At 38.0% G+C, this 25,983-nt stretch overlaps 1 protein-coding gene across 4 annotated transcripts in view; it reads left to right on the top strand.

Annotated features, from left to right (window-relative positions):
* The window catches only part of CEP120 (centrosomal protein 120), an 85,071-nt gene that overhangs the window by 21,815 nt on the left and 37,273 nt on the right, over window positions 1-25,983 (top strand). For 3 of the 4 annotated variants that reach the window (XM_055298976.2, XM_055298978.1, XM_055298979.2), the window contains exons 5-11: window positions 10,650-10,798; window positions 16,443-16,640; window positions 18,616-18,843; window positions 19,810-20,026; window positions 21,331-21,505; window positions 23,200-23,349; window positions 24,753-24,935. In XM_055298976.2, coding sequence (XP_055154951.1) covers window positions 10,650-10,798; window positions 16,443-16,640; window positions 18,616-18,843; window positions 19,810-20,026; window positions 21,331-21,505; window positions 23,200-23,349; window positions 24,753-24,935 — 1,300 coding nt within the window. The remainder of the gene's footprint in view (window positions 1-10,649; window positions 10,799-16,442; window positions 16,641-18,615; window positions 18,844-19,809; window positions 20,027-21,330; window positions 21,506-23,199; window positions 23,350-24,752; window positions 24,936-25,983) is intronic. The other variant, XM_055298977.1, reaches the window with a different exon arrangement.

Here is a 25,983-nt window from a genome sequence, read left to right as displayed (position 1 = left end):
CACCAGCAGTGTAAAAGTGTTCCTATTTCTCCACATCCTCTCCAGCACCTGTTGTTTCCTGACTTTTTAATGATGGCCATTCTAACTGGTGTGAGATGGTATCTCATTGTGGTTTTGATTTGCATTTCTCTGATGGCCAGTGATGATGAGCATTTTTTCATGTGTTTTTTGGCTTCATAAATGTCTTCTTTTGAGAATTGTCTGTTCATATCCTTCGCCCACTTTTTGATGGGGTTGTTTGTTTTTTTCTTGTAAATTTGTTTGAGTTCATTGTAGATTCTGGATATTAGCCCTTTGTCAGATGAGTAGGTTGCAGAAATTTTCTCCCATTGTGTAGGTTGCCTGTTCACTCTGATGGTAGTTTCTTTTGCTGTGCAGAAGCTCTTTAGTTTAATGAGATCCCATTTGTCAATTTTGGCTTTTGTTGCCATTGCTTTTGGTGTTTCAGACATGAAGTCCTTGCCCATGCCTATGTCCTGAATGGTATTGCCTAGGTTTTCTTCTAGGGTTTTTATGGTTTTAGGTCTAACATTTAAGTCTTTAATCCATCTTGAATTAATTTTTGTATAAGGTGTAAGGAAGGGATCGAGTTTCAGCTTTCTACATATGGCTAGCCAGTTTTCCCAGCACCATTTATTAAGTAGGGAATCCTTTCCCCATTGCTTGTTTTTGTCAAGTTTGTCAAAGATCAGATAGTTGTAGATATGCGGCATTATTTCTGAGGGCTCTGTTCTGTTCCATTGGTCTATATCTCTGTTTTGGTACCAGTACCATGCTGTTTTGGTTACTGTAGCCTTGTAGTATAGTTTGAAGGCAGGTAGGGTGATGCCTCCAGCTTTGTTCTTTTGGCTTAGGATTGACTTGGCAATGCGGGCTCTTTTTTGGTTCCATATGAACTTTCAAGTAGTTTTTTCCAATTCTGTGAAGAAAGTCATTGGTAGCTTGATGGGGATGGCATTCAATCTATAAATTACCTTGGGCAGTATGGCCATTTTCACGATACTGATTCTTCCTACCCATGAGGATGGAATGTTCTTCCATTTGTTTGTATCCTCGTTTATTTCATTGAGCAGTGGTTTGTAGTTCTCCTTGAAGAGGTTCTTCACATCCCTTTTAAGTTGGATTCCTAGGTATTTTATTCTCTTTGAAGCAATTGTGAATGGGACTTCACTCATGATTTGGCTGTTTGTCTGTTATTGGTGTATAAGAATGCTTGTGATTTTTGTACATTGATTTTGTATCCTGAGAGTTTGCTGAAGTTGCTTATCAGCTTAAGGAGATTTTGGGCTGAGACAATGGGGTTTTCTAGATATACAATCATGTCATCTGCAAACAGGGACAATTTGACTTCCTCTTTTCCTAATTGAATGCCCTTTATTTCCTTCTCCTGCCTGATTGCCCTGGCCAGAACTTCCAACACTATGTTGAATAGGAGTGGTGAGAGAGGGCATCCCTGTCTTGTGCCAGTTTTCCAAGGGAATGCTTCCAGTTTTTGCCCATTCAGTATGATATTGGCTGTGGGTTTGTCATAGATAGCTCTTATTATTTTGAGATACGTCCCATCAATACCTAATTTATTGAGAGTTTTTAGCACGAAGCGTTGTTGAATTTTGTCAAAGGCCTTTTCTGCATCTATTGAGATAATCATGATTTTTGTCTTTGGTTCTGTTTATATGCTGGATTACATTTATTGATTTGCGTATGTTGAACCAGCCTTGCATCCCAGGGATGAAGCCCTCTTCATCATGGTGGGTAAGCTTTTTGATGTATTGCTGGATTCAGTTTGCCAGTATTTTATTAAGGATTTTTGCATCCATGTTCATCAAGGATGTTGGTCTAAAATTCTGTTTTTTTGTTGTGTCTCTGCCAGGCTTTGGTATGAGGATGATGCTGGCCTCATAAAATGAGTTAGGGAGGATTCCTTCTTTTTCTGTTGATTGGAATAGTTTCAGAAGGAATGGTACCATCTCCTCCTTGTACCTCTGGTAGAATTCGGCTGTGAATCCATCTGGTCCTGGACTTTTTTTGGTTGGTAAGCTATTAATTATCGCCTCAATTTCAGAGCCTGTTATTGGTCTATTCAGAGATTCAACTTCTTCCTGGTTTAGTCTTGGGAGAGTGTATGTGTCAAGGAATTTATCCATTTCTTCTAGATTTTCTAGTTTATTTGCACAGAGGTGTTTATAGTATTGTCTGATGGTAGTTTGTATTTCTGTGGGATTGGTGGTGATATCCCCTTTGTCATTTTTTATTGCTTCTATTTGATTCTTCTCTCTTTTCTTCTTTATTAATCTTGATAGCTGTCTATCAGTTTTGTTGATCTTTTCAAAAAACCAGCTTCTGGATTCATTGATTTTTTGAAGGGTTTTTTGTGTCTCTATTTCCTTCAGTTCTGCTCTGATCTTAGTTATTTCTTGCCTTCTGCTAGCTTTTGAATGTGTTTGCTCTTGCTTCTCTAGTTCTTTTAATTGTGATGTTAGGGTGTCAATTTTAGATCTTTCCTGCTTTCTCTTGTGGGCCTTTAGTGCTATAAATTTCCCTCTACACACTGCTTCGAATGTGACCCAGAAATTCTGGTATGTTGTGTCTTTGTTCTGGTTGGTTTCAAAGAACATCTTTATTTCTGCCTTCATTTCGTTATATCCCCAGTAGTCATTCAGGAGCAGGTTGTTCGGTTTCCATGTAGTTGAGCGATTTTGAGTGAGTTTCGTAATCCTGAGTTCTGGTTTGATTGCACTGTGGTCTGAGAGACAGTTTGTTATAATTTCTGTTCTTTTACATTTGCCGGGGAGTGCTTTACTTCCAACTATGTGGTCAGTTTTGGAATAGGTGTGGTATGGTGCTGAAAAGAATGTATATTCTGTTGATTTGGGGTGGAGAGTTCTGTAGATGTCTATTAGGTCCACTTGGTGCAGAGCTGAGTTCAATTCCTGGATATCCTTGTTAACTTTGTGTCTCGTTGATCTATCTAATGTTGACAGTGGGGTGCTAAAGTCTCCCATTATTATTGTGTGGGAGTCTAAGTCTCTTTGTAGGTCACTAAGGACCTGCTTTATGAATCTGGGTGCTCTTGTATTGGATGCATATATATTTAGGATAGTTAGTTCTTGTTGAATTGATCCCTTTAGCATTATATAATGGCCTTCTTTGTCTCTTCTGATCTTTGTGGGTTTAAAGTCTGCTTTATCTGAGACTAGGATTGCAACTCCTGCCTTTTTTTTTTTGTTTCCATTTGCTTGGTAGATCTTACTCCATCCCTTTATTTTGAGCCTATGTGTGTCTCTGCACGTGAGATGGGTTTCCTGAATACATCACACTGATGGGTCTTGACTCTTTATCCAATTTGCCAGTCTGTGCCTTTTAATTGGAGCATTTAGCCTGTTTACTTTTAAGGTTACTATTGTTATGTGTGAATTTGATCCTGTCATTATGATGTTAGCTGGTAATTTTGCCTGTTAGTTGATGCAGTTTCTTCCTAGCCTTGATGATCTTTACAATTTGGTATGTTTTTGCAATGGCTGGTACCGGTTGTTCCTTTCCATGTTTAGTGCTTCCTTCAGGAGCTCTTGTAGGGCAGGCCTGGTGGTGACGAAATCTTTCAGCATTTGCTTGTCTGTAAAGTATTTTATTTCTCCTTTACTTATGAAGCTTAGTTTGGCTGGATATGAAATTCTGGGTGAAAATTCTTTTCTTTAAGAATGTTGAATATTGGCCCCCACTCTCTTCTGGCTTGTAGTGTTTCTGCCGAGAGATCAGCTGTTAGTCTAATGGGCTTCCCTTGGTGGGTAACCTGACCTTTCTCTGTGGCTGCCCTTAACATTTTTTCCTCCATTTCAACATTGGTGAATCTGACAATTATGTGTCTTGGAGTTGCTCTTCTCGAGGAGTATCTCTGTGGCGTTCTCTGTATTTCCTGAATGTGAATGTTGGCCTGCCTTGCTAGATTGGGGAAGTTCTCCTAGATAATATCCTGAAGAGTGTTTTCCAACTTGGTTCCATTCTCCCCATCACTTTCAGGTACACCAATTAGACATAGATTTGGTCTTTTCACATAGTCCCATATTTCTTGGAGGCTTTGTTTGTTTCTTTTTATTCTTTTTTCTCTAAACTTCTCTTCACGCTTCATTTCATTCATTTCGTCTTCCATCTCTGATACCCTTTCTTCCAGTTGATCGCAGTGGTTACTGAAGCTCGTGCATTCGTCACGTAGTTCTCGTGCCATGGTTTTCAGCTCCGTTGGGTCCTTTAAGGACTTCTCTGCATTGGTCATTCTAGTTATCCATGCGTCTAATGTTTTTTCAAAGTTTTTAACTTCTTTTCCATTGGTTCAAACTTCCTCCTTTAGCTCGGACTAGTTTGATCTTCTGAAGCCTTCCTCTCTCAATTCGTCAAATCCATTCTCCATCCAGCTTTGTTCCGTTGCTGGTGAGGAGGTGCGTTCCTTTGGAGGAGGAGAGGTGCTCTGCTTTTTAGAGTTTCTGGTTTTTCTGCTCTGTTTTTTCCCCATCTTTGTGGTTTTATCTACCTTTGGTCTTTGATGATGGTAATGTACAGATGGGGTTTTGGTGTGGATGTCCTTTCTGTTTGTTAGTTTTCCTTCTAACAGTCAGGACCCTCAGCTGCAGGTCTGTTGGAGTTTACTGGAGGTCCACTCCAGATCCTGTTTGCCTGGGTATCAGCAGCGGTGGCTGCGGAACAGTGGATATTGGTGAACCGCAAATGCTGCTGCCTCATCGTTCCTCTGAAAGTTTTGTCTCAGAGGAGTACCCGGCTGCGTGAGGTGTCAGTCTGCCCCTACTGGGAGGTGCCTCCCAGTTAGGCTACTTGGGGGTCACGGACCCACTTGAGGAGGCAGTCTGCCCGTTCTCAGATGTCAAGCTGTGTGCTGGGAGAACTACTACTCTCTTCAAAGCTGTCAGACAGGGACATTTAAGTCTTCAGAGGTTATTGCTGTCTTTTGTTTGTCTGTGCCCTGCCCCCAAAGGTGGAGCCTACAGAGGCAGGCAGGCCTCCTTGAGCTGTGGTGGGCTCCACCCAGTTCGAGCTTCCTTGCTGCTTTGTTTACCTACTCAAGCCTGGTCAATGGCGGGTGCCCCTCCCCCAGCCTCAATGCCACCTTGCAGTTTAATCTCAGAGTGCCGTGCTAGCAGTGAGTGAAGCTCCATGGGTGTAGTACCCTCTGAGCCAGGTGCGGGATATAATCTCCTGGTGTGCCGTTTGTTAAGCCTGTTGGAAGAACGCAGTAATAGGGTGGGAGTGACCCGATTTTCCAGGTGCCATCTGTCACCCCTTTCTTTGACTAGGAAAGGGAATTCTCTGACCCCTTGTACTTCTTGGGTGAGGCGATGCCTTGCCCTGCTTCGGCTCACACACGGTGCGCTGCACCCACTGTCCTGCACCCACTGTCTGGCATTCCCCGGTGAGATGAACCCGGTGCCTCAATTGGAAATGCAGAAATCACCCGTCTTCTGCGTTGCTCACGCTGGGAGCAGTCACTGGAGCTTTTCCTATTTGGCCATCTTGGCTCCATCCCCTGCTAAATGAAGATTTCTAAGTTCTATGTGCCAGACTGCATATTTCTTCTTCAGTGTTTTACAGTCCCTATTTTCTTTTAGGTAAAATGATGGAATTGGATGAGATAGTCTCTAAAGTTCTTTCCTACTCTAATATTTTGTGATTACATCTCTTGTGTAAACTTTTTCCATAGAGGAAGAAGGTGTCTTCTGGAAGTGAGAAAAACAAATAGTGAAATTGAAATCATACAATTGGTATTCTACTATGCTTCAGTCATGTTGCATGGAATGTCCCAGACATATGTGGAAAACTAATGTTAATAGTGCTGTTTGTATTGGCACATATATTCTTAGTTCAGTGAATTTATAAATAGTTGTCTTGTCCTAAAAGTTTAATTCTGAGTTGAGAATTACCTTTTGAATTGAGAAGATATTATAATTCAGTATTTTAACAATAACTTTTCCTCAGCTTCTTCTCTTACCAGTACTTCTTAACTTCCTTTTAGCCTTTTCATTCTCTTCTCAACCTTTATATATTAAAGAAATTTCTTCTCGTTCTGTATACACTCTTCCAATGCAATATTATTTATTTACCAGGCATCAGTCATACAATCATACTCTTCTGTGCCGAAGAACCCCACTTAGGCCTTTGGACCCAAATATCACTTGCCTCCTAGACATCTTCTTTTGGATGACCTCTAGGCACCATAAACCCAAGAGATGGTTAAAATTGAATTTCAGCGATGTGTTTGCCAAAATGGCATACATTGTAAGTAGTGAAGTCAGGATGTGAACTTGGAAGTCACATTCTAGAGCCTTTATTATTTTTTCCCTCAGTGGAAAAAAAAATTTTAAGAATTTGTTTTCGTTGTGAAATAATCTCAGTCTTCGCCAAAAGTTGGAAGTATGCTATGAAGAAGAATATTTTTCCTTGGATTATTTGAGAGGAATTTACTACCTAATGTACCTGAATATTTGGAGTATTTATTAGAGCATTCTCCTTCATAACCATGGTATATCCATCAGAACTGAGAAATTTACATCAATATATTAACACATGTAACCTTATTACGTTAATGAAACATTGATACATTACTACCACCTAATTTCATTTGAGTTTTGTTTTACCAATTGTCTTTTCCCAATAGTTTCCTTTATAGGAAAAGGATTTAGTTTAGAATTAGATGTTACATTGAATTGTTATATCTGTGTATTCTGAAATAGTTCCTTGATCTTTCCATGATCTTGAAATTTTGAAGATTGCAGGCCAGTTAATTTGTAGATTGTTTCATGACTTGAGTTTGTTTGATTTTAGATTTAGCTTATGCATCTTTGGCAGGAATGTCATCGAAGAGATGCCATGTTCTTCCCATTGCATCTTATCAGGTGGTGCACAATTTTGATTTGTCCTATTTCTAATGCTAACTTTGATTACTTGATTAAAGTGTTGTGTGTGAGTGTTCTTAACTGTAAACTTGCTCTTTTTTCCTTTGTAACTAATAACTCTCGTGGGGCAGAATTGTGAAATTATGAATATATTCAATTTCTCATTAGACCTTCAATTCGTTTATTTATATCAGTCTGAATTTACAGTTTTCTCTTTTTATTTAGTGTTTTACAATATTTAACTACCCTTAATTATTTGTCCCAGATTTGGGCAGCCCTTTTAAGTTGCTTTTGTTTCCTTTTGAATGTCTCCATGATTCTTTGAACTTATCAAGAAATATTTTCAGACACAAGAAGATGTTCCAAGCGTATCCTGTGCTTACCCTGTCTCAGCTCTGGATTCAGCCATTTCTCTAAGGAGCCCTGCTTCCTTTTAGTAAAGAATGATTTTTAGAAGCCAAGTTCTAGGTGCTAGGCAGGTTAGCCGATAGTGAGGTGTCACTGCTCCCAGGCCCTTTCAGTAGACAAAGTGAGGGAATTTGTGCATATCTGTGTACACACACGTATAAATACATACACACATTTGTATATATACATATGGTCTTACCTGTTTTGTGCTGCTATGATAGAATACTACAGACTGGGTAATTTATAAAGAACAAATTTATTTCTCGCAGTGCTGGAGGCTGGGAAGTTCAAGATCCAGGCACTGGCATCTGGTGAGGGACTTTGTCCTACATCCTCACATATTAGAAGGCTGAAGAGCAAGAGAGGAACTTTGTCCACCAAGTCCTTTTATAAGGGCACCTGATCTCATTCATTAGGGAGGAGCTCTCATGACCTAATCACCTGTTTAAGACCATATCTCCTAATACCATCACATTGGCCATTAAGTTTCAACACCTGAGTTTTGGATGGGACACACTGAAACCAAAGCACATATACACCATTTTGCTTGTATTTATCAATATACATTGACCTGGGCCAGGCATGGTGGCTCACGCCTGTTCCAGCACTTTGGGAGGCTGAGGCAGGTGGATCACTTGAGGCCAGGAGTTTGACACTGGCCTGGCCAACATGGTGAAACCCCTTCTCTACTAAAAATACAAAAAATTAGCCTGGCTTGGTGGCACAAGCCTGTAATCCCAGCTACTCAGGAGACTGAGGCAGCAGAATTGCTTGAACCCGGGGGACGGAGGTTGCAGTAAGCCAAGATCCACTGCAGCCTGGGTGACAGAGCGAGACTCTGTCTCAATTAAAGACAAAAAACAGACCAAGAAGCAGCTTCTCCGCCCTTTCTAGGATCTCTGCCTGGTTTGGCCCACCTGCCTCCACTCCTTCCTCCACCATGTCCATCAGGGTGACGCAGAAGTCATACAAGGTGTCCACCTCTGGCCCCCAGGCCTTCAGCAGCCGCTCCTACACAAGTGGGCCCAGTACCCGCATCAGCTCCTCGAGCTTCTCCCGAGTGGGCAGCAGCAGCTTTCGGGGTGTCCTGGGCGGTGGCTATGGTGGGGCCAGCAGCATGGGAGGCATCACCGCAGTCACGGTCAACCAGAGCCTGCTGAGTCCCCTTGTCCTGGACTTGGACCCCAACATCCAGGCTGTGCGCGCCCCAGAGAAGGAGCAGATCAAGACCCTCAACAGCAAGTTTGCCTCCTTCATAGACAGGGTACGGTTCCTAGAGCAGCAGAACAAGATGCTGGAGACCAAGTGGAGCCTCCTGCAGCAGCGGAAGACGGCCAGGAGCAACATGGACAACATGTTCGAGAGCTGCATCAACAACCTCAGGCGGCAGCTGCGGGAGTACTAGGAGCTGATGAACGTCAAGCTGGCCCTGGACATCGAGATCGCCACCTACAGGAAGCTGCTGGAGGGCGAGGAGAGCCTGCTGGAGTCTGGGATGCAGAACATGAGTATTCATACGAAGACCACCAGCGGCTATGCAGGTGGTCTGAGCTCGGCCTATGGGGGCCTCACAAGCCCCGGTCTCAGCTACGGCCTGGGCTCCAGCTTTGGCTCTGGCGCGGGCTCCAGCTCCTTCAGCTGCACCAACTCTTCCAGGGCCATGGTTGTGACGAAGATCGAGACACGTGATGGGAAGCTGGTGTCCGAGTCGTCTGACGTCCTGCCCAAGTGAACAGCCGCGGCAGCCCCTCCCAGCCTACCCCTCCTGCGCTGCCCCAGAGCCTGGAAGGGAGGCGCTATGCAGGGTAGCACTGGGAACAGGAGGCCCACCTGAGGCTCAGCCCTAGCCCTCAGTCCACTCGCGGGGGAGTTTACTACCTGGGGACCCCCGCTTGCCCATGCCTCCAGCTACAAAACAATTCAATTGCTTTTTTTTTTGGTCCAAAATAAAACCTCACCTAGCTCTGCAAAAACAAAAAACCATATGTATGTGTGTATATATATGTATGTATATATGTGTATATATATATGTGTGTATATATAATATCTGAATTGATGCTGTTCTATATATATGTATATAGACGCTTCAATATATATATTATCAATTCAGATTGACACCTTCAATTCCATTCCAACACCGCAAGTTTTATTCTAGTTTTCACCTTCACCCTATTTGTAACTCCCCTGTCAGTGAGAACATTTCATAGTTATTTTAACTTCTAAGCTCTATTGGCCTTATTATATAATGGCTACCTTTATTAAAGTGCTTAATGGGTCAGAGGCTGTGCTAAATGCTTTGCTTTCATTATTTGATCTTTCAACAACTCTATAAAAGCTTTTTAGAAAAAAAAAATGGAGACTAAAAGAGATAGATATGGGTTCCCTGTGCAACAAGTGAAGGACAGAACTGGGATTGGAACCTTGGTCTATGTGACTTAGATATCTGTGCTCTTAATTATTATACTGTTTTCAGCTAGTGCTACTGTAAGCACAACTCTTTAGGATTAACTCCTAGAAGAAGGATTGCTTGTTTATAGGGTATACACATGTAAAATTTTGATAGGCCCTGATACATCACCCTCTAATAGGTTATTCTATTTTATAACTGCCAACATTAAGAGCACTCACTTTCCTGTATTCTCCTCAACATTGGATATTGTCACTTATTTTAGTTGTGTATGTTTTTTGGTTTTTAAATCAATTCAAAAACCCTGTCCCTCTTCAGTCTCCGCATACTAAAGCCTATCTGTCAGTTTTCTTCTCAAAACTAGTTTCATGATTTTCTCTTATTCTTAGAAAACTATCCAAAAATGTTTCTGGGTAGCATACAGAAAGACTGTATGATATGGCCTCTGCTTATCTAGTCCCACCTCCCTCTGTATGTCGGTTCTCACTCTGTGATCTGGCACCCTACGCCTGTGTCAGTTTTCTCACACATGCTTTCTCTTGCTTCTGTGTTTTTGTACGTACTGTCCCGTCTGTCTAGAACACTCTTTTTTATTCCCCCATTCCCTGTTCAGCTACCCTTTTCTTCTTAGCCATATCTAGCTTATTCACTTTCCACTGTAGATTCACTGTAAAACCTCTGTTAGATGCCTTTTCTATGTGGTTTATTACCTTAAGGTTTTAAAGATGTTACTTCAGAATTTTGCTTTTATATACAGAAAGAAAATGCTGGTTAAGTAAGGTTTCTTTGGTGAGTATGTAAGAGAGTAAAGGAAACCTTATTAGCTATTAACTGTATTCATGAAAATTACCAAGCAAATTATGATCAGTTTTAAAAATCTTATAATGGTTTATGACAGACTACAATGTAATTTAATCGTGCTTTTCTCTGTAAAGTACCTGCCATCCTGGCTGGACTTGACCCCAGGGACATTGTGGCTGTGCTGAATGAAGAGGGAGGCTACCATCAGATTGGACCAGCAGAATATTGTACTGACTCCTTTATTATGTCAGTGACCATAGCATTTGCCACCCAGTTGGAACAGGTGAGACTTTCCATGAGATTGGTGACTTATGAATAATTTGAAAACATTATGTAAAACATTTTACCTTTCAGGTATTAAAAAGACTTGCAAGTAGACTTTTTTTTAACTTTTGAAAAATTAGTTCAAAACATGTTTTCTTTCATACGAGAAAGAAAACTTTTTAATTTAGAAAAAATAGGTTTTGATGATCTTGATTGTAAGAGAATAAATCTCTCAGGATTTAGGAGAATGGCCATCAGTTAACATTGTTTTCCATTGTACTGTGTGGCATTGTAAGGACTGACATGAAAGGATTTTTAAATTTGTGAACAATTTACTTTTTGAAGAAACTTACAATGTCAGGAATACTTTCTGCCACTATTTTAATGCCTACTATTTTATCTTATTTATAAACTAATAAATTAAGCTATTACTATCATGGATGCTAGCAGAGACACAGGTTCTTGGATCAGAAACCAAGGAATTTATTACGCTTAGCAGAGCAAGAACATGAATATTGGTATATTTCCTTCAGTTGCCCTTACCCCAAGTCCCATAGGGACTACACAGAGGGGCCCAGGTGGTTGCTCTGCACATAGTGGGTTTTATCACAGCTGAGGAAACTGAATTTGGGGAACCTGCCACTTTTATTGTAAGCAGTAAGCAGGCCTAGTCTTTGTCCAAGAAGACACATTACCTTATCTCTCAAGCTGCTTAAACAACCCTGGGAAATGGGCTGAGTAAAAGAGTGGTCTGGGCCTTGCAGTCTTGCCATACTCTGCAAGAATGTGCAGGGATGCTCAGGGCTCATGGTAGATTGCCTTCTTCCCAACAGCGGCCCAACACAAAACTAGCTGTTATTCCGCTGTCCTTCTCAACTCCACTTCCCTTTTTTTTTTTTTTTCCCTCCTCTGCCATCAACTTGGTCTATTTTTCTTGACATTATGTTGCTCTATAGTAGCTGAAATGAATTAATACTTATAAAAATAGATAAGATGGTTTATAACTGTACAATTTTTATCAGAGTATTCGGCTCCCCACTTTTTCCCCTAAGAGACAGGTCTTTCTTTGTTGCCCAGCCTGGAGTGCCTTGGCATGATCATACGTCACTGTAGCCTCAAGCTCCAAGAGTCAGTTGATCCTTCTGCCTCAGCCTCCCGAGTAGCTGAGATTACAGGCATGTGCCACCACACCCAGCTAATTTTTAAATTTTTTGTAGAGACAGGGTTTCACTATGCTGCTCAGGCTGGTCTCGAACTCCTGGCCTCAAATGATCCTCCCACCTCAGCCTTGCAAGGTGCTGGGATTCCAGGTGTGAACCACCATGCCCGGCCTTATTTACTTTCTTAGAGGAACAAAATGTCCATGTAATCCACATTCACAAATGAAATATGCAATTAGTGGCCACCTTTTTATTTGACTTGCAAATACATGCAAATTTGACTTGCAAGGTACATCAGGTAAAGATTTTTCTCAGGAAATGTGTTTACTTTGTCACACTGAATTCATCCCCACTATGTAAAGAACTTGGTGTTCTTTGAACATTTACTCTCTCTCTCCTAATTTGATACTGTAAATTTCTTCATTGATACATACGTACTTTTGCCTTTATATCAGTTTCCATATTTTTCTTCTCTTCTTAAAGCTCTGCTTGTGGATTGTTATAATTTAATATGCCACTCTAGTTGCAGGGAAAGCCAGATATCTATTGCCTTTTTATTAACCACATCAGAACACTCTTGTCCATATGTCAGATAATTAGGAATGTACTGTATTTTCACGGCATTGTTACCATATTTGCAAAGCATTTTATTTTTTATTTTTATTTTTTTGAGATGGAGCCTCGCTCTTGTCACCCAGGCTGAAGTGCAGTGGTGCAGTCTCAGCTCACTACAACCTCTGCCTTCCCGGTAGAAGCAATTCTCCTGCCTCACTCTCCTGAGTAGCTGGGATTACAGGCACCTGCCATCACTCCTGGCCAGTTTTTATATTTTTAGTAGAGATGGGGTTTCACCGTATTCACCAGGTTGGTCTCAAACTCTTGACCTCAGGTGATCCTCCTGCCTTGGCCTCCTAAAGTGCTGGGATTACAGTCGTGAGCCACCATGCCCAGCTGAATTTTAAATCACTGTTTTAACACTTTTATCCTCCTTAGGAAGGCATAATTGTTCATATTTATTGATTACTTACGGTGTAATGCTTTGTATAATAGACATTGTGCCACCCACTCTGAGTATTTTGCGTTTAATCCTACCACAATCTTAGAGTTGATCATTTTCATTTTAGAGATAAGGAAACCAAGTCTTAGGAAGATCTTACAGCTAGTTAATGGCCCAAGTATTTCTGACCATGTGGTCATTTTTAATATTCTCTTTTTCCCATATAATGCTCTCTTGCCTCTTAATGAGTTTGGAATAAGATAGATTTGAGTTGGAATCTCATTCTATTTTCTAGCTCCTTCAACTTAGGCAAGTTACTTAGCCTTTTTGAGGCTTGATTTTATATAGTCTTGATATTTACCATCTTTTCAGTTTTGCATGAGGAATGAGGTAATGTAAGTAAGGTGCCTACTTAATGTTAGTAAGGTGCCTACCGTGTTGTTTGTGAGAAGCTACATTTGTATGGTAAAGTTTCCTGTGGGTAATTGACCTATTGAGTTCATAACTTTTAAAAACCAATATAATACAGTTCTTGGTGATACAGGTGAATTACTGGGACAAATTACTATTTCATTTTAGTTTTTAAAAAAACAACACAGGTTAATGTCTGGCAAACTGTTTACTATCTCTGTAAAAAATTAAGCCTGATAGATTCCTCAGAATGTTAAACAGAATTGCCACATGATCAGCAATACTACTCCTAGATATATACCCAAAACTATTGGAAACAGGTGTTCAAATAAAAATTTGTATGTGAGTGTTTATAGCAATACTATCTATGATAGCCAAAAGGTGAAAGCTACCCAGATGCCCTCAATAGATGAATGGATAAACAAACTTTGGCATATCTATACAATTAAATACAATTTAGCTATCAAAGTACTCCCTGTGGGTGGTATGGCACACACCTGTAATCTTAGCTACTTGGAAGTCTGAGGCAAGAGGATCCCTTGAGTCTCAGCAGTTCAAGACTGGCCGGGGCAACATAGCGAGACCCCCATCTTTATAGTAAAAAGGAATGAAGGCCGGGCACAGTGGCTCACGCCTGTAATCCCAGCACTTTGGGAGGCCGAGGAGGGCAGATCACGAGGTCAGGTGATCGAGACCATCCTGGCTAACATGGTGAAACCCCGTCTCTACTAAAAATGCAAAAAAATTAGTCGGGTGTGGTGGCGGGTGCCTGTAGTCCCAGCTACTCGGGAGGCTGAGGCAGGAGAATGGCATGAACCTAGGAAGCGGAGCTTGCAGTGAGCCGAGATCACACCACTGCACTCAAGCCTGGGTGATAGTGCGAGACTCTGTCTCAAAAAAAAAAAAAAAAAGGAATGAAGTACTGATACATGCCACAACATAAAGGAATGTTGGAAACATGCTAAATGAAAGAATCCAGACACAAAAGTCCGCATATTGTGTGGTTCCATTTATATGAATCATCCATAATAGGCAAAAATTCCTACAAGCAGATTTGTGATTTCCAGGGACTGGGGGCAGGAGAGTATGTGTGGTGGGTGTTGCTGCTTAATGATTGTATTGTTTATGTTTGGGATGAAATTAGCTGTTTAGTTTTTTCCTCTCAACTTAAGAAAGCATCAAGCAATAAACAAATTTACAAACCTTTTCAGATGCAAATCATTGACTTAGCACATGTTACTATAAAGTTTTAGTAGAATGGAGGATTGAGTTTGGAGCAGGAAGACCGGCTAGTGACAGTCTTGCTTCCTTCTTTTCTTAAATATTGAAAGTTGAGAGTAGGAGAAAAATAGTCTCTAAATATCAGGATAATAAAGAATTTTTAAAGAATTTCTCCCCATAATGGGAATAATTTAGAATTAAATGTACTGTGAAATATATAAGGATCTTTATTAATGTTTTTATTGCTTTATGATTATGAAAGAAAGTAAAAAAATGAAAATCTTCTCTAAACCCCTCCAGAGTAATCACTGTAATGGTTAGTGTGTTCTTCCCTAGGTATTTTCCATTTTCACATAACAACAGCTAACTGTGTGCTAGGCATTGTTGTAGCAGCGACTATGTATCTCTTTTAATCCTTCCAACAACCCTAAAACAAGTGCATACACACAGTGATTAAGTAATTTTTCTAAAATTTCACAGTGAGTTACTGATGGAACTAGAGTTAGGGTTTGGGATCTGACTCCAGAATTTGTGATCGTAACAATTATAAGTGCATAGGTGCTCCTCTCAATGTGTGTGTAGGTCCACATGATTAAAATCTCCTCACTTAAACATGAATACATTTTAAAGGGCAGGATTAAAATAACTTACATTTATTATGTGTCTGGTACTGTGCTATTGTAATCTAAGTGGTTAGTACTTTTATTTTCACAAACTATACAAACTATCCTGCAATTTTTTTAAACCAACAGTATATCTTAGAGAGGGATCCTCAACCCTCAGGCTGCGGACTGGTACAGGTTTGTGGCCTGTTAGGAACCGGGCTACACGGCAGGAGGTGAGCGGCAGCAGCGGCTAGTGAGCATTACGGCCTGAGCTCTGCCTCCTGTCAGATCAGTGATGGCATTAGATTTTCATAGGAGCACGAACCTTATTGTGAACTACACATGCAAGGGATCTAGGTTGCATGGTCCTTATGAGAATCTAATGCCTAATGATCTGAGGTAGAACAGTTTCCTCTTGTAACTATTCCCCCTATACCCTCCTGTTTGTGGAAAAATTATCTTCCATGAAACCAGTCCCTGGTGCCAAAATGGTTAGGGACTGCTGTCTTAGATAACTTTCATGTTAATGTCTTATTATTTAGCAGCCATGGTGTATGATAATTATATGTAAGCCATCTCCTATTGATGAACACATTAAATGCTTATAGCTTATTGTTTAACAGTATGCTAGTGAACATTAAAGGTCTGTTAGAAAATATTTTATATTTTGTAGGACAAGAATCTCATCTCTTAGTCATATGTGGCCATGAAACTAGCAACTCTGAAAAGTAACACTCATAGTTCAAAAGGTATTTTTTTGGTGTTATTTTCATAGGCCTCTAAATTTTGACAGAATAGTTAAAAACTTTATCAGAGACCTCAACTAAGATGTTATATATTAAATAGCCTGGATTAAATTTCTTTAAAAGCTTTTCTCATTCATAACATAGAGCCTCTGATGGCTGAGAAGTATGAGATGAAATAAAATATGTGAAAATAAGGAAAGCTCAGTTTGAAATATTTAATCTCTTTCTTCTAAGTAGAACTTTCACATATTCTTTCATGGACCAGTTGAATGCAATGAAAACTTTAAAGCAACATAAATCTATAAAGTCTTTTAGACTCTGCTTTTCTAAGACAACCCTTTTTTAAAAAAATTAGTAATTTGGTAGTAATTTGGCAGAAATTCAGAAATTTTATTTGAGGGGTTAAGACATCAAATAAAAAAAATAAACATTTTAGCAAATATTTTTGGAATGCATTAGATACACTAAGCATGTTTAGTAGTTTAGAAAGTAACACTGTTTTCCTTTTTCCTGAAATGTTTAGTTAATTCCATGTACCATGAAACTTCCAGAAAGACAGCCTGAGTTTTTCTTTTACTACTCTTTACTGGGAAATGATGTTACAAATGAACCCTTCAATGATTTAATCAACCCAAACTTTGAGCCAGAGAGAGCATCAGTTCGCATCCGTAGCAGTGTAGAAATTCTTCGTGTTTACCTGGCTCTTCAGTCTAAACTACAGGTGAGTATTGCAGCAAATCGTTTTTAACTGGAGGTGGTCTTTTAAGCATTAATTTAGTACCTAAACTAAACGAGAGTTTAGTACCTAAACTTAATCCTATTTCAGTAGTAGAGGTTATCTTTCTGCCACATCTTCTAATTTTTTTAGGTACTATCCTGAGTCATGAAGTTGTTGGCATTATAATTACTTCAGAATTTTATGAGATAACACCTCTTTTTCCAGGAATTGAGAAAAGAGGTATATCAGTTATCAGTCCTTTGCAATAAAAAAAATTATACCTGGAGCCTAGAGTAGCGGGCATGGGCAAGGTTTCATTATTGTTAGTGGAGATACTAGGTGTAGGCACACAGATCAGAGTCTCGATTTCAAAATATATATGCCTTACTGCTGTTAAAAGAAGTGAGGTAAGACAGCTTTCTAAAATCTGCCCTTGAGTTGAATATTTTTTATGAACTCTTTGAATTGGACTCCATTTAAAAGCAAACATTGGCGGAGCATGATAGCTCACACCTATAATTCCAGCACTTTGAGAGGCTAAGATGGGAGGATCACTTGAGTCCAGGAGTTCAAGAATAGCCTGGGCAACATAGCAAGACCCTGTTTCTACAAAAAATAAAAAATTACTTAGACACAGTGGTGTGTGCCTGTAATCTTAGCTACTCAGGAGGGTGAGGTGAAAGGATTGCTTGAGCCTAGGAGTTGGAAACTGTAGTCAGCTATGATCACACCACTGTACTCCAGCCTGGGCAGCACAGCAAGACTCTGTCTCAGAAAAAAGTTGAGTTAACCTTACCTAGTAAACATTACTCTTCTGTCTTTTATGACACTTCCTTTTGATCAAACTGAAATAGGGTGGTGTTATATATGGTTAGATACTCGTTCGTTTAAAATAAAGTAATGGACAGGAGGTGAGAAGAAGCGTTAGGAAATTTTAGTAGAACTAAATTTTAGAGATGGTTCTACTAAACCCAAGATATTTAGAAAACTGAAGACTATATAAAATGATGACATGCAGGAAAAAGCAGTTTGAATTTTATTCTGTATCTAACATATCAGTCCTTACCAAAAGTACTGATTATTAGTTTCTAATGGAGGACATTTACGTCATAAAAAAATACTTTTTTTTCCAGCCCGTAAAAATGTTACACCTTAATATAGTAACTTTGAGACTAAGTCACAGGTCTCTCTTAACTCTTTCACTGATGATATTAGAGCTAAATATGTTTTACAGCATGATTGCTTATTTATTATTCATTAAAATACTAAGTTTGCTAAGGCTTCAATATAGTAAGGGAAAACAAGTTATATAACATTTATCTGGAACAGTCTTTTTTTTTTGTACTTGTCAAAGGTGGTAATACTGAACTTTTAATTAGCTATCAGTGATTAACAGTATATTCCACTCCAGAGATATTCTTTTATTTACTGTTAAGCACTCTTTTTAATATGAGGTTTGAAAAGCAAGAAAAGAGAAGTTCTCAAGATATCTTATGGATGAAAAAAACAAAACTGTTTGAGGTTTTTAAATTCCAAATCAGGATTGATCCACTGACTTATTTTTTGAAACTGTGTTTAAATTAATGGTAAAATGGAAATAGAAAAATGTTGAGGTATTTCTTTGTTTTTTTGTTTAAATTCATGGATTAGTTATTTTGTTATACACTTTGCATAGCAAAATATTAAAGTAGCTCACCAAAGAGACAGAAAAAGAAGCAATAACATGATTATGTAATACCGAAAGAAGAAACGAAAAAGGTAATAGCTATTATTGAGTTTTTAGTAAACTTTGTGTTTTATCACCAGTTTTAACAGTTATGTGTGAGAATTCATTACTTAGTCACTTCAGGTCAATAAGGTATAACCTGCATTATATTTTCTTTCCGTGAATCATTTTACAACTTCTTATTAAGTTTATGATGTTTAGGAGAAAGGAGAAACTATAAAGCCCTATTTTGTTTTTTCCCTTTCATATTAGATTCATCTCTGCTGTGGAGACCAGTCACTTGGAAGTACAGAAATACCTTTAACTGGATTACTTAAAAAGGGCAGTACAGAAATCAACCAGCACCCAGTCACAGTCGAAGGTGCTTTTACCCTTGACCCTCCAAACAGAGCCAAACAAAAGCTTGCACCTATTCCTGTGGAGCTAGCCCCAACTGTGGGAGTGTCTGTGGCTCTGCAGAGAGAAGGCATAGACTCCCAGGCAAGTAGTGGCCCTCCTTCATTCCCCCGGCTTCACTAGTCCCACTCATGATTACTTGCAAAAGTTGAATTTCAGAAGAGTTACCTTCATAAGGATATATTTATTAATCTTAATTTGTGACCTTTGTTATATGATACCCTTTCTGAAAAGGCCTTTCTGAAAAGTGCTGTGACTTCTGTTGTGGTTTCTAAGTGATCCTACCCAGAGCCCTCTTAGCCTTTGAGACAGTCTTTTCGTGTAGTGGTCTCCCCCACCCCCAACTCCAGAAAAGGAACTCCAGTGAAAGAGAACATTTTTAGACCTAGTTTCTGGGAATCTGCATTACTGGTATCTTTTTGGTTAACACAACCTGAGCCAAAATAAAATCCTTGGTTCCTTAGTGCTTTGTAGTCCTCATACTCTTTAGTCAGCTTTCATGACACAGATGATTATTTATTTGACTGTGTATTTTTTTTTATTGTATCTATTCCCAGAATCAACTTTATCTTGTTCTTTCAAAAAGCTGATCTGTATGCAGGTTGTGAATTAAAGATAGAAGAACCGAAATGAGTGTTTAAAAGATGCATATACATATATTTTTAGTGGGGAGTGGAGTAAAGGAGAGAAAGAAAGTCATACTAGACATGTATTTTTTCTCTTTAGGAGTATAGTTCTCCATTGTACTGCCTTGGTAGGAATAACCATTCCCAGGGACACCTATGCCTGACTACTTTTCTCAAATATCCCTTCTTACCCATTAGGATGCATTTTGGTATTCAGCTCTGGATATCATATTTCCTCTGTTCATCTTCCTTTTTCTGGTCCTAGATGCTATAAGGAAATTTGCAAATTATGAAGAAAAATAGACTAGGAATATCCAAACTGGGAAAGGAAGCTTATATTTTTAAAAAAACAACGCCAAGTTTTTTGCTTAATTATGAAGGAAAGTTCTTTGCAAATTATACTTTATTTAAAAATTGTTTTCAGTCTTTAATTGAATTAAAGACCCAGAATGAACATGAGCCAGAGCATTCAAAGAAGAAAGTTTTAACCCCCACAAAGGAGACGACACTTACTGGGCCAAAATCACCAAGAATGTCCCCTGTTCCATCTCACAACCAGTCACCTCCAACAAAAGATGATGCAACAGAAAGTGAAGTGGAAAGTTTACAGTATGATAAGGACACCAAACCAAATCCAAAAGGTAAGGATTTTTGTTTGTTTACAGATCTTTGAGGTACTGCATTTTGCAGCCATCTAAAAAATGAGAACTTTCATGAGTTATGAGTAAAAATTGTGGGTTTGTTAAGAACCAATAAGGCTGGGCACAATGGCTCATGCCTCTAATCCCAGCACTTTGGGAGGCCGAGGCAGGTGGATCACCTGAGGTTGGGCATTCAAGACCAGTCTGACCGATGTAGAGAAATCCCATCTCTACTAAAAATACAAAATTAGCCGGGCATGGTGGTGCATGCCTGTAATCCCAGCTACTCGGGAGGCTGAGGCAGGAGAATTGCTTGAACCCAGGAGGTGGAGGTTGTGGTGAGCCAAGATCGCACCATTGCACTCCAGCGTGGGCAACAAGAGCGGAACTCCATCTCAAAACAAAAAACAAAACAATAATGTGTGGAAATGTAAAAAATTTCAATGCAAAGTCATTGCAATCTATCTAACTTCAAAATATAATTCGCTAAATTAAGGTAAGAGAATTTTTTTATTTTATTTGTACACTGGAAATATCCTATTCAATAGACATTAAATAGTATAGTTTTTGCAAATAGATTTTTTAAATGATTAGATTCTTAAATATCTTGAAGTTTGGAGAAAACAGTAATTAACTGCCTCTTCTAGTAAACTCATAATAACCATTTTTGATCCTAAAGTTAAGAGAGTCTGAGAATGCATGTTTATCTAATTTAATAAAATTTTTCCATCCATTGCAGTTAGTAGTGTAAGTAACTAGTAGTGGATTAGGAGTTAGATGTCTTTGCTGTAAGTTACATCTCTGTCACTGAGTAGCTGTGTGACTTAGGCCACTAACTATCTGATCTCTAATAGGGTTGGACTAGATATCTGTCTTTTTAAGTTTTAGTTTTCTGTTATTTTAAATATGCCTAAAATAACCAAAATTACTTTAAAAAGGTGATGTCATTATATCTCAGTAAGTCTCATATACAACCCTTCAAATGTTGAGTTATGTGCCTCTTGGAAATAAGTTAGTGCCTGCTAGGCTGCAGTCATGTATATTTCTCTATTGGTTCTGTACGTTTTCTGTATGTATTGAGAGTAAGCTCTTTTTTCACACAATTCTAGAATGGAAATTGAAACCTGGGTTATTTTGTGTGAGTTACTTTTAAGATACTTATACCTCAATTCATATGTTCATGAGACAAAATAGCCCAATTCCTGCTTAAAGGTAAATGAGATGATAGCCTTAAACTGTCTGTACAATTTAAGAGAAACTGTTAGCAAGTGTGATTATTTTGTCTTATTTTATGTTCATTTTAGCCAGTTCTTCTGTACCTGCTTCACTGGCCCAGCCAGTGACTACATCCAATGCTTCAGAAGTAGCTTCAGGACAGAAGATTGCTGTACCAGCAACATCACATCATTTTTGCTTTTCAATAGACTTAAGGAGTATACATGCCTTGGAGATTGGTTTTCCAATCAACTGTATATTAAGGTGTGATTTGATTTTGTTTCAAAGTATTATTTTCTGAAGAGAAAGGACTTTCCTGTGTTTGGGGAATTGCAGAGAGAGAAATGTCACCAAAGAAGTTGTAACATTTGTTAAATCAGTGGACTAAAAGGGGGTAAGGCTATATCCTAATGATTATAAATTCAAACAAGGGTAGCATAGTAGTAGGAGAGGTAACTGTCTTATTATTCTGGTATAATAATTGTAGGCATTTATAATAATTTATTCTAAGTAATATACATATATGTATTTTGATAAACATACATAATATGCCATATAAAGTACAATGCCTCTTAAACTTCAAAAGTGCTTTTTTTCTGGAAAAAGCTATTACTGGTTAAAATAATGGTAGTGTATTGTCTGATTTTTCTATAAAACTGTATTATAATGGGAGCTCATATTCCTAGTACCTACATTTCATAGCTATGAATCTAAACACCGTACTTAATCAGCTGTTAAGTGGAATGTGTCTACATTGTTCTATATTAAGAATTTTATATAATATATGTCAGTTCTGTAGTTTTACACAATAATTTGTTTTTAATGATGTTACATTTTTATAGTCTTTTGTGCCCGAGATATAAATTAAATATAATACCATAATGTATTTAGTTTGGGGTAGTTAGCATCTCCTCATAAATTTCTTTGGAACAAGCATTAGCATTTGCAAAAGTTGAGGAAATAAGTTGTTACAGTCCACTTGACACTCTTCATAGAATTCATTTGATATGGACTAATAGTTCTGTCTTTGAATCATTTTAAGGCACTTTAAAAATGCTGGCCATTTAACTTGTTCTGTTTGATAAATTTTCATACCATGCTCTGTATTGGTATGAAATTGTAGTTTGCAACCTGTGTCATGGAATTGGTTAGGTAACACTGGTATTTGAAAAATTTCTCATCTGCATGACTTCCTTTATTTATTTTTCTTTTAGTCACTAAATCCTGTAGTGTGGTGGTAAGCATAGGGAGTTGAAACTAGGGCATTTAACTTCCTCGGAGATGACTTGATTTAAATGGATATGTAATTATATAGGAATTGGGTGACTACATAGAATTCTTCCTGTTGGAAAGCAGTTTTTACTAATAGTGTTTAAATTTTAGTTCTCACATATGAATAACAAGGTACAGGATTAAATTTAAATGAGCATTATAATATCTTTATATTTGGCTTTAAATACAAATTAAGTTCAGCAGTAGTCAGGCATTCTTCCATTTAATCTAGCATGGCTTTGTGATGAAAGGGAGAAACAGTGTTGTTATGTCACTCTCTGATTCATCCATAATACATTTGAATTGTTTGCATCCTTGCAAGATTACCATAATTACCAGATTACCATGAATGCATCCTTTTGGAGTTGACTAAGGGCTTTTTATCCTGTAAAAATAAGGATACTATTGTATAAAAGAAACTAGGTTTACAAATAAATTTAGGAAGCATTTCTTGAATATTTATGTATGGCAGAAACTGCCTGTTTCCCTGGGAATGCAGAGATAAAAAAGGTAGGACATGTGCCCTCAAGGAACTTCTTACACAGATGGCAGATTGCTATTTCTACCATGTTTCCATTAAAAAGTTGTATTTGCTCATAATATTCATATTATACTTTTTTCTAAAAAACGGACTAAATCTCATCTGTAAACCATATCACAAGACTTTTTTTTTTTTTAAATTCTAGGTACTCATATCCATTCTTTGGAAGTGCAGCTCCTATTATGACTAATCCTCCTGTAGAAGTTCGGAAAAACATGGAAGTTTTTCTTCCCCAATCTTACTGTGCATTTGATTTTGCAACTATGCCTCATCAGCTGCAAGATACCTTCTTAAGGTAATGCATACAGTGTATGTATGATATTAATTACTTTAAGTCAATTCTTGAAAATTTGTATTTTATTAAAAAGGAATTCCTATAGGTTTAAATCCATAGCAGTTTGTGCATTTGAGGATCAAGAAACAAATTTGCTAATGATGTGTATGACATTTGTGCATCTGCTACAGGGTTTTGCATGGTTTATTATAAAGGCTGTTTTTGGATTCTCCTATCTTATTTACCTGAATTTAGATATTTTAACTTTGTTAAAACAAACTATATGTAATGAGGGACCTTTGAAAAGTGGTCTTGCCTTCTAATATAATATGGGAAGATAAAAAGCTAAGAACTAAATATTTACTTTTTATTGTTGATTCACTGAATGAAAAAATTTGCTTTTTCTGTTTTTTTAAACCTAGAACTAGAGATGTTAATCTGACTATCTGAAATGGATTCATGAAAAAATCTGAGATCTGCGAAACACCTTTTACTTTCTCAGAGTATCACAATTCAAATTTATACATTATTTTAAAAAGAATGAAGGGTAACTGAAATCTAACCATTTGTGGGAATTACAGCATTTGAAGGTTTTTATTGCATAGAAAGTGGTACAAAAAATATAATAGTAGGCCTGGCATGGTGGCTCACACCTGTAATCCCAGCACTTTGGGAAGCCAACGTGAGCAGATTGCTTTGAGCCCAGGACTTTTAGACTAGCCTGGGCAAAATGGCGAAACCCTGTCTCTACAAAAAATACAAAAATTAGCCAGCATGGTGGTATGCACCTGCAGTCCCAGCTACTCAGGGGGCTAAAATGGGAGGATCACTTGACTTGAGCCCAGGAGGTTGAGGCTGTAGTGAGTTGTGATTATGCCATTGCACAGCAGCCTGAGTGGCAGAGCAAGACCCTGTCTCAAAAAAAACAAATAAATACAGTATAGTCATGAACTACTTAAAGATAGGGATACATTATGAGAAATGCATTATTAGATAATTCTATTGTTGTGTGAACATTGTAGAATGTACTTAAACAAACTTAGATGGTATAGCCTACTGTGCACCTAAGCTGGATGGAATAGCCTATTGCTTCTAGACTGCTAACCTGCACAGCATGTGACTGTACTGAATACTGTAGGCAGTTGGACAAAGGTAAGTATTTGTGTATCTAAACAGAAAAGATACAGGAAAAACATGATATAATCTTATGGGACCATCATTGTATATGAGGTTCATCATTGATGGAAACATCATTTCATATTTGGTACCTGTGAAATTTAGCATTCAGTCTAACAATTGTGTTAGATGACATTCCAGGTAACAAAAAACATCTTTGATTCCATAAGGGAATTCAAAGAATTTAGTTCAGAAAAGACTTTAGGTCAGAGTTGATAGGTATGAACACATGTTTCTCTCTTCCTTAGGATTCCATTACTGGTTGAACTATGGCACAAGGATAAAATGAGTAAAGATTTACTTCTGGGAATTGCGAGAATCCAGCTTTCTAACATCTTGTCTTCAGAAAAAACTCGTTTTTTAGGTTCTAATGGTGAACAGTGTTGGCGTCAAACTTACAGTGAAAGTGTGCCTGTTATAGCAGCACAAGGGTAATGCATTTCACAGAATTGGTCTTTGCTTTGCGTTTCAATTCATGGAATGATTTTGATTAGTCAGCCACCACTTCACCCTTTCATAACCTCTTTTTTCTGATCCACCACTTCACCCTTTCATACGTCTTTTTTCTGATCTTCTCTGACCTGTGGCAGCTATACCGCTCTTTGCCCTTCAGCTTTCTGATACCGATTTCACCTCACAAAAGTCAAGAGTCTATGTTACCATGGTATTGTAATATTCAGATGGCTAATTATTTTCCTTCCTCTCTCTAGCTTGAGAATTTCAAATGCAGGATCTATTTTTTTATTTTGTAATTTGAGGTTAAACTTTATAAAGTATTTTATATTATTTTGCATTGGGAATGGCTGAGACTGTTTTTCCACTTAAAATATTTTACTCGTACCCCAAATCAAAAGTCTGAGGACATTATAGCTATTTGGCAGTCAGAGGCAATTTTTAAAATAATTATTGGTGTTTTTCCCTGAACTTCATTGCCACAAAGAAAAACTTGAGTTTTTTTTTTTTTTAACATATTTTAAATACAGTAAAATGTATGTTGAATTACCTTTTTAAAATTAACAATAAAAATTTAAAATTTAACTTAACTTTATATATCATATGCCCTTTATCGTTAAAGACTAAAAAAAAGATAGAAATAAGGCTTAGTGAAATTTTAGCTCTAAAAGTATCTTTCCTTATTCCTCATCATTCATAGCCATTTTGTTTCAACTCCTATTATTGAATTGAAGCTATTTTAATGCTGCCCGTTTGTTATGAATATTAACTTTTATTGCCCTACTTTGTAGACAGAAAGTTTTAGGAGATTTACTTAACTGAGAACCTTAGATACTCTCTCGAGTTTCTGTCAGATATAGTAATGCTTCATTTAACTTTATTCATTTCTTTTGAAATCTGTGAGATTAGAAGAAGAAAATGCAAAAGTTGGTTAATTAAGAGTTCTAATTGTGTGAGAACCATTCATTCAAGTTTTGTTTGACCAGAGTATATTTGATTTAGACAAAACCATGGTTTTGTATTGCT

The sequence above is a fragment of the Symphalangus syndactylus genome, chromosome 11 (assembly GCF_028878055.3).
Source record: "Symphalangus syndactylus isolate Jambi chromosome 11, NHGRI_mSymSyn1-v2.1_pri, whole genome shotgun sequence".
Lineage (NCBI taxonomy): Eukaryota > Metazoa > Chordata > Mammalia > Primates > Hylobatidae > Symphalangus > Symphalangus syndactylus.
The sequence above is the reverse complement of the archived record's forward strand: the minus strand, read 5'-3'. Positions and strand labels throughout refer to the sequence as shown.